This window comes from Sturnira hondurensis, unplaced genomic scaffold, assembly GCF_014824575.4.
Source record: "Sturnira hondurensis isolate 20B ecotype Veracruz unplaced genomic scaffold, ASM1482457v3 Scaffold0008380, whole genome shotgun sequence".
Taxonomy (NCBI): Eukaryota; Metazoa; Chordata; class Mammalia; order Chiroptera; family Phyllostomidae; genus Sturnira; species Sturnira hondurensis.
The window spans coordinates 1,932,728-1,949,031 of record NW_028081011.1 but is presented as its reverse complement, the minus strand read 5'-3'; the positions used below and the strand labels follow the sequence as shown (position 1 = coordinate 1,949,031).

Here is a 16,304-nt window from a genome sequence, read left to right as displayed (position 1 = left end):
ATCAAAACTGTGACCTGTTGGTTCCCAAGTGAATTCAATCCACTGAGCCACACCAGCCCCAGCCAATTCTGATGTTCTTCTCTCCTTATGTTCACAGAAATCGTGGGCCTATGTCAAGAAGTGCAAAAACAACATGCGGCCAAATCGAGCCTTGGTGGCTCAGCTGTCAAAGTGGGAGAAGATTGTTCTTGGAGGCTCTGTCACAGATGTCTCAGATCCACTCTATTGATCTCTGTGCTCCAGCTGTAGGTCCTGAAGAACTTTGCTTGGGAGCTTCTTGTGGGTAGTGGGCCAGGATGTGTAACCAGGTGGGTGTGGAAAAAGGCCTTTGCTAGCCTCTTGTCAGCCTCCTGCATCAGTTTTTCCCAGGCTCCTTGTTCATAGCGGGTGCACTCTGCTCAAACTCAGCTCCCCCATCTCTGCATCATCCTGGACCACTCCCACTGTAACCATGTGGCTGCCTCTGGAAGAGCATCTGGCCTCCAGAACAGCTGCCCCACATGCCCCCTACCCATGACTTGGACCCTTTGAAGGCTGCCTGCGAGGAGCTCCAGGGGTTCCTGCTGCCAGTGTTGGACCGCAGGGAGTGCCACCTGTGGGCACAGATCCCCCAGTCCCAGAGATGCCAAGACCAGACCCCAGGCTCCACAGCTGAGAGACTCCTGTCGCAAGGGCACACATTTGCCTTGTCCCCAGTTCCAGTATGCCCCACCACTCCAGGGGTTCATCAATTGTGCAGATTTCCTCCTCTCATTTCTACCTGGCTGTGTTCACCAAGAAGATTCCTACCCATCCTATCTTCCATACCAGGTTTCTATAAATTCCTCAGGTCTCAAAGGGAGTTTCTTCAGAATGCGCTTTGAGCACTGGAGTCAGGAGAGAGTACAGACAAGGGCACTGATGAAGAATTTAGGATGTCCATCAATTGTTCATTCAGAAATTATTATCTGCCGGCCGGGCAGGGCTGGGGACATAGCATGAACACCATCTCATGTCTGTAGAGGGTTGGAGGTTGCCCCTGTCCCCAGCCCTCAAGGAGTGGGATAAGGTCTTTCCAGCAACACAGGCTTTAGTCAGGGTCTTAGCTGGAGCACAGCCTGGGCCAATGGCAGAGCAATGGCTCTGTTATTAGCGACGTCCCGGTAGGCAGGGCAGAGCCTTTGGAAAATTTTCAGGAGGCACGTGGTGGGGATTAGCCTTGCATTTGGGAAGAACATTTTGGTAGCTGTGTGAAGGGACAGTATCGGTGAGCCTGGAGGCAGGGAGAGAATAAGGAAGACACTGTCAAAATCCAAGCGAGGTAAGAGATTCAGAATTCTCTCCCCGCAGAGACTCGGTGTCCCAAGAACAAAAGTGTTTAAGGTACGTGTCACTTCTCTGGACTTTGATTTACTTCCAGCATGATGGGCTGGGGCACTGCTGGCTGCAGAACGAGGTTGGCACAATCAGTGGAACCCAGCGAGCGGTCGCCACTGCCACAGCTCTTGTTCAGGACCGTGGTCGCTGGGCAAAACCGCAATACGTGCACTTTGGCTCCCCCCCAGGCCACGCCCAGGGCCCGGATTGGCTCGTATAGGGGCGGGGCCAGCAAGTTCGCCGCTACAGGCTCCCTTTCCATTGGTCAGCGTTGCGGTGCTAGCCCGGAAGCCGGCGGGGGCGGTGGAGGCTGAGGCGCCTCGGCCCGTGAGGGTTGCTGCAGCGTCCTCTACCCTCTGCTCCTCCGGCTGTCGGCCTCGAAGGCATGCCTCCCAAGCCCCCTGGCCCGCTGGGCGACTGCCTGCGGGACTGGGAGGAGCTTCAGCAGGACTTCCAGAGCATCCAGGTGAGCACCCATGCAGGTACCCATTGGCCTGGAGCCATGTCTCTTTGGCTCGGGGTCAAGGGTCTGGCAGCTCTATGTCAGGCAGCGGGGAGCTCAGGGTCAGGGGTTGGAGTCCCTGGTGTTGTTCCGAAGGGCAGTGAGCACTCAGGCCCTGCGTCCTGGGTGGACTCTCCTCTCGACCTCATATGAGTTGTCCGAAGGGAGCACTTCACCCCCGGCGGAATCCCATTGCGCCTGTCGGACCTACGGCCTCCCTTGAGGGCCTCGGAAAGGGGCTTTGACCCCGACCACGCTTTCTTCCAGTAGCGTGGCCGCTTGATTCAGAGCTGGCCAGGCCCAGTCTTGGGTCGGTCAGTCTTTCAGCAAACATGCAGTGGGCGCGGCCCGGCAGGAGCCGCCAGTAGTGCCATCTCACCCTTCGGGCAGCGAGGTCTGGACTGAGTGCGCCTAGGGTGCGCCACAGGAGGCAGCTAGGTCTGGGCCGGGGAAGTGGTGTTGAGGTGAAGTCCCCGGCCAGGACAGGGGCGGGGCCCATCCAGAGTGAAGGACAGCGGCCACGAAGGCAGGTCCTTGTAGCTGCTGAAAAGAGTGAGGGGATAAGTGGGTGGGGGACCTCATGGACCTGGCCGGGCTGGGAGTGGGAAGCCACTGGAGGAATTGGCGGGAGCTGGCTTGTATAGGCCGCAGTGCTGTTCCGTGAGGAGTCAAGGGAGGAAGAGGCTAGGCTGCTGGCTTCCTTCTGACAGCAGAGGTTGGGGGCTGGGCTTGGGCAGAGGTGGAACTTGCTGGGTTTTGAGGGGGTGTGGCGCCCCTCTTTGGAGTGAGAAACAAGATCCAGACAGGGTAGAGCTCAGGCAATCTGAACTTTTGATTAGGCCTTTGCTTCTCCTGGACTGGTTCCACCCATTTCCTGTCCGTATTGAAGCCTACCTGCCCCCTGGCCGGCCAAACCTGCTAGTGCTTCTTCGCAGAGTCCTGAGCAGAGCAGACCCAGGCTCCCAGCCTGATCGCCACTATCCTGGTCTCAGCCCCTGCCTGGCCTTCCTTACATTTACCATTGCTTAATATCCAGGCTGCTTCTTCTCTAGACATACCCACCAGGGCAAAGTGCTCTGGGAAGCTTTGGGCCAAAGGTACTGGAGAGGGGTATGGACTGATCTTATAGTAGAAGGTCCAAGGGCTGAAACCTGATGTCCTTTAACCTGGAAAATGCTGGGAGTGCCAGAGCAGAAGGTATCTTGGACATCCCAAGCTCCCCCTGCACATGTAAGATGGATGGGCAGGAGAATCTGAGAGGGCCAAGGGTGGCTTCAGGCAGGCTGCTTGGTCCAGAAGGTGGACACATGGGCCTAGAATCAGGGTGGAATAGAGAGGAATGGGAACAACTTGTAGATGGGTTGAGACTGAAGAAAAAAAAAGCCTCAGGGAACGAGCCTGTTTCTGGGAGAGGTGCCAGGGGGGCATCTGGGCTCGCTGGAAGAACTCTATTTCCTTGCCAGTCTTGGGGAGGTCCCTGGGCTGGCACAGCTGGCTGCCTCATTTCCTGCTGAGATCCTCCCAAGGAGCCCTGGAGGAGTCCGTGTCCCCCACCACCCCCGCCCCCTGCCCAGCAGGCTCTTCAGAGCTCAGTGCCCTCCAAGCAGTCTGGCCCTTTCCCTCAACCCGGTCCTCAGGAGACCCACCGGCTGTACCGCCTGAAGCTGGAGGAGCTGACCAAGCTGCAGAACAACTGTACCAGCTCTATCACTCGGCAGAAGAAGCAGCTCCAGCAGCTGGCCTTCATCCTGAAGAAGTTAGGATGTCCCCTCCTCGTGGCCTGCCATGTCCCCCCATATCCCCTTGGCCTTGGTCTGGGGGGTGGGTGTCTGAGCTTGTGGGGCAGAGGGCTGGTGCTGATAGGGCTGGGAGTGTCCTTGGCACCGCTCCTCTCCTGTCTGGGTCACGGTGGCCCTCCTGTCCCACTGGCGCCAGTGTAGTACTCCCGCTCTGACTCCAGCTTCTGTGGCCCCACCTGCAGATGCAAACCCTCCCTCCCAGTGGAGGTCAAGGAAGCTGCGAAGGAGCTAGAGAGCCAGATCAAGGAGCGCCAAGGCCTCTTCTTCGATATGGAGGCCTATCTGCCCAAGAAGAATGGGTGAGACCCCTCTCTCAAATCCGGTTTACAGCCATTCCCGGAAGAGAGGCCTGTAGCGCACTCTTCCTCTGCTTGATCATTTGGTCAGTAGATGTTCCCTGGGCCCACTCTGCGCTGAGTCGTCAGGCACCTTCCAGGGAGTATTCTGTCTCAGGGGAGCAGGGAGACAGCTGCGTGGCAGTGACAGTTTACTGTGATCAGGTGCTTTGTGGCGGAACTACAGGAAACAGGGAGTAAGGGAGGCTCTTAATCCAGCCCAGGAGGTAAGAGAACCCCCTGGAGTAGGTGAGGCCTGAGTGGGGAGTTATAAAGGGTAAAGGAATGAGTCGGGCCAACTCAGGAGTGCAGTAGCAGCAGGTATGCTGAGAGGTCGAGAGGTCGTGATGGGATCACACGGGAGCCCAGTAGCCAGGGGAGTGTGACTGGTTAAGTAAGAATGATTACTTCCACAACCGAGGCGGATGGGCAGGTACAGTGCAGAGCCCTGGGCTGAACAAAAACAAAAATGCAGCAGAGATGAGACGGCAGGTAGCCAGACTGCTGGGAGAGAGCATGTCCCAGAAGGCAAGGGGAGTGGCCAGCGGCTTCAGAGCAGATGGCTCTGGGGGTCACATTCAGTAATGAAGGGGAAAGGGGAAATGCTTCCTGGAAGTCAGGGTGACCTTGGAGAGAACCACTTCACGGGACAGTGTGAGGGGAAGTTGATATTGTGAATGACAGAAGAGCTGAGAAGACAGCCAAGTTCAGGCCACACTTCAGGGGCTGTGAACAGAAAGGCTAGTACTACCGTGAGGGTTGGTGGGGGGCCTTTCCTTGGGTGTATGTGTAACTTTGAACAAGGGACGGACTTGAGTGTATCTGCTTGCTGAGAGGTAGGGCCAGCAGAGAGGGGAGGCCCAGAAAAGGGGCACCAAGGGATGGAGGAAACCTCCTGGGAAGATGGAGAGGGCTGGGCATGGGCCCCTGTGGTTTGATACGGGAGGGGTGCAGAGATGAGGTGCCTGGAAGGAGACAGGATGGGAAGTCTAGGGAAAGGGTTTGTCAGGCCACTCTCAGGTGGGACAGAGAGCCGGTGGTGGTGGTGCTGAGGCAGCCCGGAAGCTTGGTCCCAGTCCCGTCTATGCTGCCCTTTAGTTTCTTCACAGCCTTGGGCAAGTCCCTTAACCACTCTGAGCCCATCCGTATGGTTTGAGTGTGAACAAGAGCCCATGTATGGGTGCAGCTGCTTAGTACACGTCTGAGACTCTGGTCACCTCTTGAAGTCTCTCTGGCAGAGAAGGACAAGACAAGCTTAGCTGGTGGGTGGGATAGCATTGCCAGGAGCTGGGAGTGACAGGTTGTCAAGAAGTGGTTGACATGTGAAGGAGTGCTTAGGGACTTGGCTGGCTCAGGAAAGAGTCCCAGGGTCAGCAGGGCCTGGGAGCCTCCGTCGGGGAAGGGTCCTTGTGGTGAAACTGGCTGGGAGGTCGGGCACTCAGGTCAGAAAACAACCCGCATTGCTGGAGGCTGCTCTGGGCTGGGGAGAGGTCCTGGTATGGTTGGGGGTGTAGGTTGCTGCAGGGGACTTGGGGCTGCAGGTTCTTGGAAGTATAGGGCACCTACTGTGGGGTAGGTGACAGATGGTGATCCTGCACCCAGGCAGCCAGTCCACTGCTCAGGCCCACAGGGGCAATCTGAGATGTGGGCAAGGCTTCCGTGGGGTGGAAGGGCCAGGCTGCTCTCGAGGTCCTGGGGTCGGGGAGTGTGGGTAGCGATGACAAAGGAAGGAGGCTGGGCATCAGCGTTTCCTGTGGAGCTGGTCTGCAGGCTTCCAAGATCAGCCCTAAACCAAGGCCATGGGAAGGCCATGAGCGGTGGTGGTGACCGATGCTGGCCTGGCCCGCTCTGGGGCTCTGGGCCCTTGGCTTCCCTCTGGGTTGGGACCTCTTCTCACCCCGTCTCTCCCTTCCCTAGGTTGTACTTGAGCCTGGTTCTGGGCAACGTCAACGTGACACTCCTGAGCAAGCAGGCTAAGTAATTGGTTCTCGTGGGCTGGATCTCAGTCCTTTCCACTCTGCCCCAGCTATACCTGAGCCTTGGGGATCAGGGGCTACTCCTCCATGCCGGCCCCACGGCACACACGAAGTGTGTCTGGAGCAGGCGCCTCCCTCCTCAGGCAGCAGTGAGGGTGGGTCCCGCCAGCATCCCAGCCTGTCCCATGGCTGTGTGCCCTCCCCAGGTTTGCCTACAAAGATGAGTATGAGAAGTTCAAGCTCTACCTCACCATCATCCTCATCCTCATCTCCTTCACCTGCCGCTTCCTCCTCAACTCCAGGTGGGTGTCCTGCTGTCTGTGGCCAGATCCTTGTTTTCTCCCAGCTCCAACGGTGCCAACCTTGTGTCCCCCTCTGCAGGGTGACAGACTCCGTCTTCAACTTCTTGCTGGTGTGGTATTACTGCACCCTGACCATCCGAGAGAGCATCCTCATCAACAATGGCTCCAGGTGGGCAAGGGCCTAACTCCCGCTCCTGGGGGTGGGCGGGGCGGGTATTGGAGCTACTCTAGGAAGTGGTGGGGGGAGTGCCGTGGCCCTGCGAGAAGCAGAAACTGGGCTGGGGTGCTGGTTTCTTCCCACCTCAAACAGCTCCCTGTCCCCAAGCGCCAACCCTCGGGGCTAAGGGCTACGGGAGTGACAGCAGCTTCCTGGTACAGGATCAAAGGCTGGTGGGTTTTCCATCACTACGTGTCCACGTTTCTGTCGGGAGTCATGCTGACATGGTGAGTAGTGCAGCTTGGTTCCCTTGGTGGGGGGCGGGGACAGGGAGAGTTGGCATCTCCAGGCTCCTCAACCCTCCACTTTCTGCCTTAGGCCCGACGGCCTCATGTATCAGAAGTTCCGGAACCAATTCCTGTCCTTCTCCATGTACCAGAGTGAGTGTCTCAGAGATCCCTGCTCAGCTCAGGTCCTGCCCAGGGGGAGGGGCCGAGAAGGACTCGGGGCTCCAGCCCAGCTCTGATGCCCTCCCAACCCCCCAGGCTTTGTGCAGTTCCTCCAGTATTACTACCAGAGTGGCTGTCTGTACCGCCTGCGGGCCCTGGGTGAGAGGCATACCATGGACCTCACCGTGGGTGAGTCAGCGTGGCCTTCAGCCCTGGGTCCTGACTGAGAGATGGAATGGGGAGGTCCTTTCCTCTTGACATGGGTCTGAGTCATGTGTCCCTCCCTCCTCTGGTTATTCTGTGCACTGCTCCTTCTCCTTCGCAGAGGGCTTCCAGTCCTGGATGTGGCGGGGCCTCACCTTCCTGCTGCCCTTTCTTTTCTTTGGACATGTAAGTTGTGTGTGTTCCCGTCCATCTGGCTGTTCAGCCCCTGCTCTGGCTGAAGCAGGGACTACATTCTATGTGAAACCCCCCTTCCTCCCAGTTCTGGCAGCTTTATAATGCGCTGACATTGTTCAACTTGGCCCGGGATCCTGAGTGCAAGGAGTGGCAGGTGAGCGGGCTCTGGGAAGGACGCCAGGGGACTGGGTTTCAGCCTTGGGCTTCCTCACTCTGATTCCTCCCCCAGGTGCTCATGTGTGGCCTCCCCTTCCTCCTCCTCTTCCTTGGCAATTTCTTCACCACCCTGCGAGTCCTGCACCAGAAATTCCACAGTCAGCAGCACAGAAGGAAGAAGGATTGAGGCTGGGTCTTCTGCCCACCAGCCCCGAAGGGCTTCTGAATCCCGTGTGTTGTTTGAGGGGGTGGGGGGGCTCCCTTGTCCAGGGAGGTCTTTGCTGTGCTCCTTGGGTTTTGTGGGCTCTGTGGGCCCTGAAGGCTACACTGGAGAAGACCTGGGCCTGTGTCCCAGCCTGTGGGGAGCTGGGGGCCAGTGGCCACAATAAAGGAAGAGGGGCACAGAGGTGGCTTGAGGTGTGTGGTCTCTTGAGGGTCAGGCAGGGGCCTGGTGGCTCTCTGTGTTGCCACAGCCCAGGTTCGTGGGACTCTTGAATTGGTCCCTCTGATGTCTGAGTTAAGCAGCCCCAGGTGGAGGCTCCAGATCTGTTCAAGGAACATCAGGCAAATACAGAAAACAACTTTATTCCAAGGGCCAGAAGTTATTTAAAATTATTTACACTCATTGAAAATCATGTGGAAGGGTTAAGCCCCCGCTCAGCTGAGAGAAGAGCCCCTCCTGACCAGCCCCTGGGGGCCTGAGATATTCACAGAGTGTGGGCCCAGTCACCCTTGGCCGCCTGCCCTGTGGCCAGGGGACCCCGCAGGGCACATGTTGGGCCCAGAGTCTTTGTCACTGGGCCTGCATCCTCGGACAAGGCCCCGCAGAACCCATCCAGGAGACTGGCGGGGTGGGGGGAGAAGTGATTACAGGGGAAGCAAGTCTATGCGGCAGGAGGCCAGAGCAGGGCTGGGCCGGGAGCCCCTAGCTCCACACATCCAGGGAGTACCGGCCCTTGGTCATCAGCTTCTTGATGTAGTCTACGGCCTGGGCATGCTCCATGGACCCCAGCTCGGCCACGATGTCGTAGAAGGCGTTCTGCACATCCCTCGCCATGTTCCGAGCATCCCTGTGGGGAGGGAGGAGGTAGCACTCAGGGCCGGCCAAGGAGTTGGGGGGCCTCGCCTCACCCTTCCACTGCTCTGCCCTCGCTCACCCGCAGACGTAGATGTGGGCACTGTCCTCGTGGATCAGCTTCCACAGGTGCTCCTTGTCCTTCCTCAGTAAGTGCTGGACGTAGACCTGAGGGCAGAGGGGGTGCCCATAAGGAGGGCAGTCTTGCACCCGGCACCTCGCACCCCACCGGGGCAGCCTGCCCCTTCCTCACCTTCTGGGGCTGCTCCCTGGAGAAGGCCACATTGAGCTGGGTGAGGGAGCCCTCCTTGTGGAACTGGGCCAGCTCCTCTCGGTACAGGTAGTCCTCGTCTGAGCGGCGGCAGCCGTAGTAGAGCAGCGTCTCCCCCACCTCCTTACCTGGCGAGGGGCGGCCAGGGTGAGCACGGGAGCTGTCCCATCCCGGCCCCCCGGCCCCCCCTCACCAGTGCCCACACTCACCCTGCTGCCGCAGCCAGGCCCGCTCCTGAATGAAGCCTATGAAGGGGGCGACCCCAGTGCCTGGGCCCACCATGATGACGGGCGTGGTGGGCTTGAAGGGCAGGCGGAACTGGGACTTGCGCACGTACATGGGCACCAGGGCCCTGCGGCCATTCTCCCCAGCAGGCTCCTTCGCCCGAAGCCAGCTGGTGGCCACTCCTTTGTTGACTCGGCCAGACTTGGCTTCGTATTCCACGACCACGGCACAGATGTGCACGGAGTTGGGGTGGACCTGGTGGGGGCAGGAGTGAGCTCAGTGCCCAAGGCTCCTTTCTGCCACCAGCCTTGTCACCTGAGCCACCTCTGCACAGAGTTCCTGCTCAGGGCTTCTCCATGGTGCCCAAACCTCAAACGCCCCTTTCCAGCAGTATTCCTGACTGGCTCTTGGCACCGGGGCTGTACACAGTGTGCAGCCCAGCCTACTGGCAGCACTGCCCAGCGGTCCCAGTGAGCTGTCCCAGGTGACTGGGTCCTGGGGTGTGGGGGGGGGGGCTGTGCGCAGGGCTCCGTGCACCTCAGAGAAGCCAACGCCGTGCTCTCCCTGCATTGGCCAGCCCCTCACCTTGGAGGATGAGGCGATGGAGTAGTAGCGGGCCTGCAGCCTCGGCAGCAGCTCACACAGGTGGTCGATGGGGGGCCGCAGGGATGGGTAGTCCTGCAGGATGGCCAGGATGTGCCTCCGAGCCTCAACCACCCAGCTCAGGTACAGCTCCTGGGGAAGACAGAACTTGGGGTGAGATGCAGGTGGGGGACAGTGGTCCGGGGGACAGGGCTGAAGTGGGACCCAAGCCACTTGGAGAGTGGCTGAGGGGTGGCCTGGGGGTGCTGACTGGGAGCTGCAGCCCAGGGCTGAGGAGGTGGCAGTCTGGGTGCCGGAGGCAGGAATGGCTGTCTCACCTTGCCTTCGCCCGAGGAGGACGCCATCTTGCGCAGGTGCTCCTGCTCCGAGGGCTCCGAGGCGTACTGGGCCAGCTCGTAGAGCACGTTGGTGCGCGGCGGGTTGGTGATGTCCAGGTAGTAGGTGAGGGCTGTGCGGTAGGTGGTAGGGCAAGGGAATGGGTGCTTCTTGTTGGATTCCTCTGCAGGGACAGAGAAGGCAGGATTTGGGGTGAGTGGGGCACCACAGGATTGGAGTGGGGGAAGTCAAAGGCCGCTCTGCAGGAAGCAGGCAGCCCGCTGGCACTGGAAGCAAGGCAGGCTTTTCGCAGCACTTCCTTGGCCTTGGCGGCTGAGCTTCAGGCTTTCAGCCAGACTTTAGCTTCAAGCTAGACAGGTAGTCCTCATCAGAGGCCGGACCTTGCTCGGGGGTCTGGCGCTGTTGCCTATCCAGGACAGTGAGGCCCTAAGTGGCTCAGAGAGAGGGCTGCAGAGGTCGGGTTGCCCTGGCTTGTCCTGCCTGCCTGGGGGCTGGGCCTGGTCTCCTTCGGAGGCCCCAGGCTCGTGACCAGGAGACGCCTCAGAGAAGTGGGAAAGCCCCATCACACTGGGGCTTTCAGTTGTGATGGCAGGACCCCGCCACATCAGTTTTTATGTGTGGACACACCGGGGGTCTACGCAGGGCACCCAGATGAGCTCTTGGTGCAGTATCCTATACACTCCAGTTGTAGCCTTCTGCTGCCACCGGTCAACGGGCGGCTTTGCTGACCTCCTCCCCAGAGTCGGGCTAGAGCAGGACCCAGAGAAGGGCCCGCGTGGGAGCTGCCAGAAAGCATCTCCACCTCCAGACGCATGATGTGACGTTGGGGGCCATCCGCGCCTGTGCAGATGAGCCTCTGCAGAACTGCTGGGAGGGTTGCCAAGGACGCATGCACAGGGGCTGGTGCAGGGAGGGCTCAGCATTTAGGGGTCCGGGTCTATTCTTTGGACGGGTTTATACTGAAGGATAACTCACATGAAGTATACAAGTTATACATATACAGCTTAACGGATTTTCACAAACTGAACATCCTTGGGTTCCCACAGATCAAACAGCTGGGTGTTCCCAGCACCCGGGGGCCCTGGGCACAGAGCCTGGAAATGGCTCAGGCTGTACACTAGGGGGCAGGTGTGTGACAGCACCTTTTCTAACGCTGTACATCTGCCAAGGGGACTTCTGCGCCTCTGCACCTCTTCCTGAGTAGCTCTCAGCAGGGAAAGGCTATGGCAGAGGCGCAGACTCGCCTGTGGGGAGAGGAAGCACAGCACGACCTGCCCCCACAGGGCGCCCCCTCTGATGGCACAGGGACACCCCCCACGGGAGAGAGACGGACCCAGGGCATGTTCATTGTGCCCCCACTGCTATCATGACAGATTATAATCAACATAAATCAACCCCCTTCTGTGCTGTTCCTTTAAAGGGCTAACTCTGGAGCTGATGCCGAGGACAGGAGTGGGGCAGCGCCGGGTAGAGCTGGGCCCCATGTGGGGTGGTCAGTGGCGGGTCCGAGGGGTCAGAGCAAGAGGCCGAAGCCAGACAGTCATTGGAGACCCTGGGAAAACCCTGTACCATGTTGAGTGCCCCTTGCACTCCAAGCACCCTGAATGGACCCAGAGGGCTGTTGGAGTGGCTGACTCTGATCCCCGAGTTTGCAGGTGTGGAGATGAAGACCCTAGCACTGGGAGATGGCAGCTGCAGGCCCTCAGTGGCCAGGTGTGGTGGAGCCAGGCTAAGGGACAAGGGCTCTGTCCTGTAGTTCCCTGTCCCATAGGACATGGGGGCTGGTTAGGCACCCTCCTTCCCTCAAAGAACTGTGTCAGAGAGGCAATGGAGGGAACCCCATGATAGAAGCCGGACCCCATAGTGCTCTGCTCCCTGCCCCCCCAAGTTTACTGCGGGACCAGTAACCATGGCACCTCACGTATGAGGGTCCTCTTGGGCACCAGGGCTTCAGACCTAAGCCCCTTAACCTATGGGCCTTGCCAAGGGACCCATTTCCTGCCGGCGGCCTCAGGCCCAGGCAGGCACGCAGGCAGGCAGGCGGGGTGGCCCTGATTTCAGAACTCACCATCGAGGTTGTTCAAGGACATGACGACATCCAGGTCGGCACCCAGGATCTCACCAATCTGGTTGACCAGGGCAGAGTCATTGGCTGGATGAACAGCTACGTGGTCCCCAGATTCATACCTAGAGGGGCGATGTAAGGTTAGGAGGAGGGTGGAGGCCTCTGTATCCAGATCTGGAGGCCCCGAGTAAAGTGGTGGAGACAGGTGGCTGGTACCTGATTTTAGAATCTGAGATGTCTAATTCCAGGTGCATGAGGTGTCTCTCAGTTCCCTGGTTCAGCTTCCGGTTGGTGGTGACGACAGCCAAGAATGGGTTCTTGGCATCAAAGGGGCTGGGTGGGGAGGAGAGCAGCTCAGTGATTGGCCAGGTCTTCCATCTGAATGTCCCTGCCCCAGAGGGACCCTTGTTTCACAGACACTGGGAACCTCAGAGCCGCCTGAGGTTCTGGGGTTCTGAGGTTCTAGTGCCGTGAGGAAACCTCTCCAATTACCGTCACGGGTTTTCCCAGCCTCATCTCAGGCAGTGCTCCGGACAACCCCCAACGTGGGCAGGGCTAGGTTATCAGTGTCTTCACATACAGACACAGAAACTAAGGCTGGGCCCTAAAAACCAGGGAGACCCTCTGCACTCTGACCACATCAATGAGCTGAATGCAAAGCAGGACTAGGCCCTTGGAGGTGGCTCCCCAAGACAGAGGTGCTTGTGTCCCTGGGTGACTGTGTAGAACAGAGCTTCCCCTGACGTGCCCTGGGCTACAGCACAAATATGAGGTGACTCTACTCTGCAAAGTCACCGACATGCTGGGGCTTCCTGTGATGGCAGGCCTGCTGCAGGGCTACGGAACCCCGGACGCACGAGGAGGGCACTCCTGGGCAGCTCCGCAGGAGTCTGGCAGCGCCTGGTGTAAGGCAAAGCAGGGGCCCCAGAGAGGGTCGTTATGTTTTTGGACAAAAGGTCCAAATATAGAGGCAGGATTTAAGAAAGTGTGCCCTACTGCCAAAGTTCAACCTAGAACTTGTTATGTCCTGGTTCAGGAACTGGTACGCACCCCCCACCCCAGGATATTCACAGAGCAAAATGTCAGAGCAAATTAAGTACAAACTGAGCAAGTGCCCGTCTCTCAGAGGCTATGCCCTGGGCTGAGGGGTGGGGAGGGGTCCCGAGGGTCCTGAGCTCAAAGCAGCCCCCCACCTCTGCCCTGGGCCTCGTGTCCTCCTGTGCGGTGGAGACCCCCCACCCATGCTCACTTCTGGACAATGCTGAGGACTACCCTGCGGGGACACACAGGACTGCTGGCGGTTTCCCATCCCAGGTGCCTGAGACAGGGGCGTGCCAAGGGCCACAGGGCCTGGCCCCTAACCATGCTTTGCACTCACGGTTTCTGGTGCTCGTAGCTCTTCAGGCGGCCCATCTCACCCATGTACACCTTGGCCATGTCCATGTCTGTGTGGACCACAAGCTCATACTGGCGAATGCTGAAAAGGGGAGATGGAGGATGAGGCAGGGCACTGGCGAGGACTCGGGGCTGCAGGGACAGTCCCAAGAGAGGAAGGAGGCTGCCTCAGGGAGGGAAATGGTCAAGGGACAGGCAAAGGCTTATCACTTCAGGCAAAGCCCAGCACCTTGGCCTGGGACCTAGGACCCTCCAGTGTCTGACTGGTGTGGAGCTTCCACCAGCCTCTTCCTTGACTCCCCCCGCTGTCCCAGCAAGCCAGGTCTCCAGCCACAGGAGGCCCTTGCCCTCAGCCCCCAGCCCCCAGCCCCATCCATGGGCACACGCTCACCTAGACTCTTCTCCAGTTGCCTCCACCCCAAAGTGCTCGCACACAGCCGGCCAAAACTGCTCTCGCCACGTGATGAAATCCTCCTCCAGGCTGGGGAGAAGAGGTACTGAGCCAGGCCCCAGGCCACCCAATCCCAGCAATGAGACCCTGCAATGGGCTGGCTTCCCCAACAGCCTGGACCCTCTCCCCAGAGCCCCCAAGAGCATGAGGGCTCCCTTCGACTTGGCACGCCCAATGATGTCACCCAAGGCACCAGGAAGTGTCTGGAGTTTCTGTGCTAAATCCCCCTCAGTTCTATGTGAGCCGGGTAAAACGGGAGGCTGGGGAACAGCAAGGAAGGCCCACTCAGTGGGGGATGGGGGTGGGCAACTCCCTTCCCTGTGTGACACGGAGTTTCAGCAGACACCATGGCTTTGCACCCCCTCCTGAGCCACAGCCAACCCCGGACCCCAGACCCCAACAGCTCCTGACACCTGACAGCTGGGGTTGGGGGGTCCCAGGGAGGGGAGGCTCAGCATGGAAGGCTGAGTCTGGAGCACTCACTTCCCGTCGTCGTCGCCCATTCCCAGCTCAAAGATCCGCTGGGCACCAAGCTGCTCCAGCCGCTTGTCCACATACTTGCCCATGGCATTGAAATGCTCATAGGTCTTGTTCCCAAGGCCAAACACCTGTGTGGACAGAGGGGGTGGGCAGAGGCCAGGCCAGCGGTCAGGAGTGGGTTTCCCTGCAGGGCTGGTCAGGCCACTAGGCAGCACTGTGAGGTGGGCCACCTTTGGCCCCTGGAAGTGGCTTTGTTTGGGTGACGTGTAGCCCAGGGTCCCCTCCACAGCCAAACTCTAAGCCTCAACCCTGGTCAACAAGCATGGGCAGTTCACCCGCCCCACTGGGCTCTCCCTGCCTAGCTGAATCTTGGACATCCTGCCACGCCCTCCATGTCTGTAGCTCCAGCAACAAATGCCCTGTGGAGCAAAGCAGGGCTGGGGACTTTGGGAACGAAGCTCTCTTCTTGCTGGGGTCTAGGGTGGAAGAGCGGGCTGTCCTACTGTCCCAGGAGTAGCAGCCTTCCCTAGGGCTCCCTGCCATGAGCTCCCACCGCCCTCCCCCAACCCTGTCCAGAGCCCCCAAGATCATCGGCCTGCTCTCACTGATCAGACTGAGGTGAGACCCCTCAGACATGGGGGTCCAGAGGTCCGGGGAGGGGCCGCAGGCTTCCACCTGGGAACCTGCAAGGAGCCACTGGGGGAAAGATGGAGTGACTCACCGCGTACTTGACTCCAGAAAGGTCCGCATCTGTCTCCTGGAGCCAGTCGTAGAAGTCCTGAGCATTGTCAGTGGGGTCGCCCTCGCCGTAGGTGGCCATGCAGAACACCGCCAGGGAGTTCTCTATCTCTGGCAGGCTGCCCAGGTCGGCCTGGGGAGATAGGGCAGGGCCCGGTGGCCATGACTCTAGGTCAGGTCTGTACCTCCCAGAGCACACACAAGTGAGTCAAAGGTCCAATGGAGGGAGTGGCTTTGCAGAGGAAAGGGCATTCACAGGCACAAACAGACTGGGGTCCAGGCCACCAGCTGGCACTTAGAACGTGGGGTCCTGTGCATTCGCCCTGGGGCTCCACAGTAACCCTCAAAGTCCCTGGGGCTCAGCAGGGCCTAGGCTCTCACTGATTCCTAGCCAACTGTTCACCAACTCCAAACCCCGGTGTGGAGACAGAGTAGCAGTTGGTGACTGTCCCGGGACCGAAGGCAGGGCGTGGAGTAGGTGGAGGGGCAGTTTGTTTCAGGAGGTGGAGTGGCAGGAGCAGGGAGCAGCTGCACTCAGGAGAGCACGGTTCTGCGGGAAAGAACACTTGTGACATTGCCAGGCCTGCAGGGGCTGCAGGAGCAGCTGGAGCTGCTGGAGCAGCCGGGCCAGGAGTGGCAATGACCGCACCGCCCCCCCACCCCGCCCCAGGAGAAGCAGGAAGGTAGCTCCCTGGGCGCTTCCTCTCAGGACCAGCTCAATGCCAGCGTCCTTCCCTCCTGGGCACCTAAGGATTGGCTCTCCCTTCTCCAACCACTGCTTCTACCTGGGGCAGCTGGCCTTGCTCTCATTAGCTCTCCTGGCCCAGAAACAGGCAAGCATGCTGCTGGAAGTTTCTTGCACTTTGGGGAGAATGAGCAAGGCGAGCCTCCCCCGCAGCCCAGGAGGAGACAGGCTGGGACAGCTGAGCAGACGTCAGTTCTGTGGTAGCACAAAGGAGGGAGCAGAAGAGGGGGAGAGGGGAGGAACTCCAAACAGGGCCTTTCCCAATTTTCAGGTTCTCCTGGCCCCTCCACAAACTACATTCTTCTCTCCAGGCCTGTCCCTGCTCCTGCTCTGGCCCAAACACAGGAGTTTATGGCCTCATTTCAAAGCCCCGCAGAAGGTTCCCAGAGGTGGCCCAAGCCACATCCCTCATCTGTGTTATGAGACAAGAAAGGCCCGCAGGGGCAGGGGCTCGCCCCGGCTCACACGGGCGGTCAGGGCAGAGCATGG

The 16,304-nt window shown here is 59.3% G+C and overlaps 3 protein-coding genes across 11 annotated transcripts in view; 2 read left to right on the top strand and 1 right to left on the bottom strand.

Moving 5' to 3' along the window:
• Window positions 1-338, top strand: part of STYXL1 (serine/threonine/tyrosine interacting like 1) — a 67,015-nt gene extending 66,677 nt beyond the window's left edge. For all 6 annotated transcript variants that reach the window (XM_037054798.1, XM_037054800.1, XM_037054795.1 and 3 more), the window contains one exon: window positions 98-338. In XM_037054798.1, the coding sequence (XP_036910693.1) occupies window positions 98-229 (132 nt within the window). In that variant the 3' untranslated portion in view covers window positions 230-338. The remainder of the gene's footprint in view (window positions 1-97) is intronic.
• A 1,292-nt stretch (window positions 339-1,630) lies between these two features.
• Window positions 1,631-7,838, top strand: TMEM120A (transmembrane protein 120A). The gene is made up of 12 exons (XM_037054794.1): window positions 1,631-1,822; window positions 3,496-3,614; window positions 3,840-3,956; window positions 5,910-5,969; window positions 6,175-6,270; window positions 6,350-6,439; window positions 6,649-6,714; window positions 6,806-6,867; window positions 6,973-7,065; window positions 7,202-7,266; window positions 7,361-7,429; window positions 7,505-7,838. The coding sequence occupies exons 1-12, from the start codon at window positions 1,742-1,744 to the stop codon at window positions 7,616-7,618; spliced, it is 1,032 nt and encodes a 343-aa protein (XP_036910689.1). The 5' UTR covers window positions 1,631-1,741; the 3' UTR covers window positions 7,619-7,838.
• Window positions 7,839-8,000: 162 nt separating this feature from the next.
• POR (cytochrome p450 oxidoreductase) overlaps window positions 8,001-16,304 on the bottom strand; it is a 76,887-nt gene continuing 68,583 nt past the window's right edge. For all 4 annotated transcript variants that reach the window (XM_037054789.1, XM_037054793.1, XM_037054790.1 and 1 more), the window contains 12 exons: window positions 15,054-15,203; window positions 14,336-14,460; window positions 13,793-13,882; window positions 13,385-13,483; window positions 12,223-12,339; window positions 12,010-12,128; window positions 9,923-10,104; window positions 9,588-9,737; window positions 8,987-9,257; window positions 8,760-8,905; window positions 8,589-8,674; window positions 8,001-8,501 (listed from right to left, as the gene is read on the bottom strand). In XM_037054789.1, coding sequence (XP_036910684.1) covers window positions 8,357-8,501; window positions 8,589-8,674; window positions 8,760-8,905; window positions 8,987-9,257; window positions 9,588-9,737; window positions 9,923-10,104; window positions 12,010-12,128; window positions 12,223-12,339; window positions 13,385-13,483; window positions 13,793-13,882; window positions 14,336-14,460; window positions 15,054-15,203 — 1,680 coding nt within the window. In that variant the 3' untranslated portion in view covers window positions 8,001-8,356. The remainder of the gene's footprint in view (window positions 8,502-8,588; window positions 8,675-8,759; window positions 8,906-8,986; window positions 9,258-9,587; window positions 9,738-9,922; window positions 10,105-12,009; window positions 12,129-12,222; window positions 12,340-13,384; window positions 13,484-13,792; window positions 13,883-14,335; window positions 14,461-15,053; window positions 15,204-16,304) is intronic.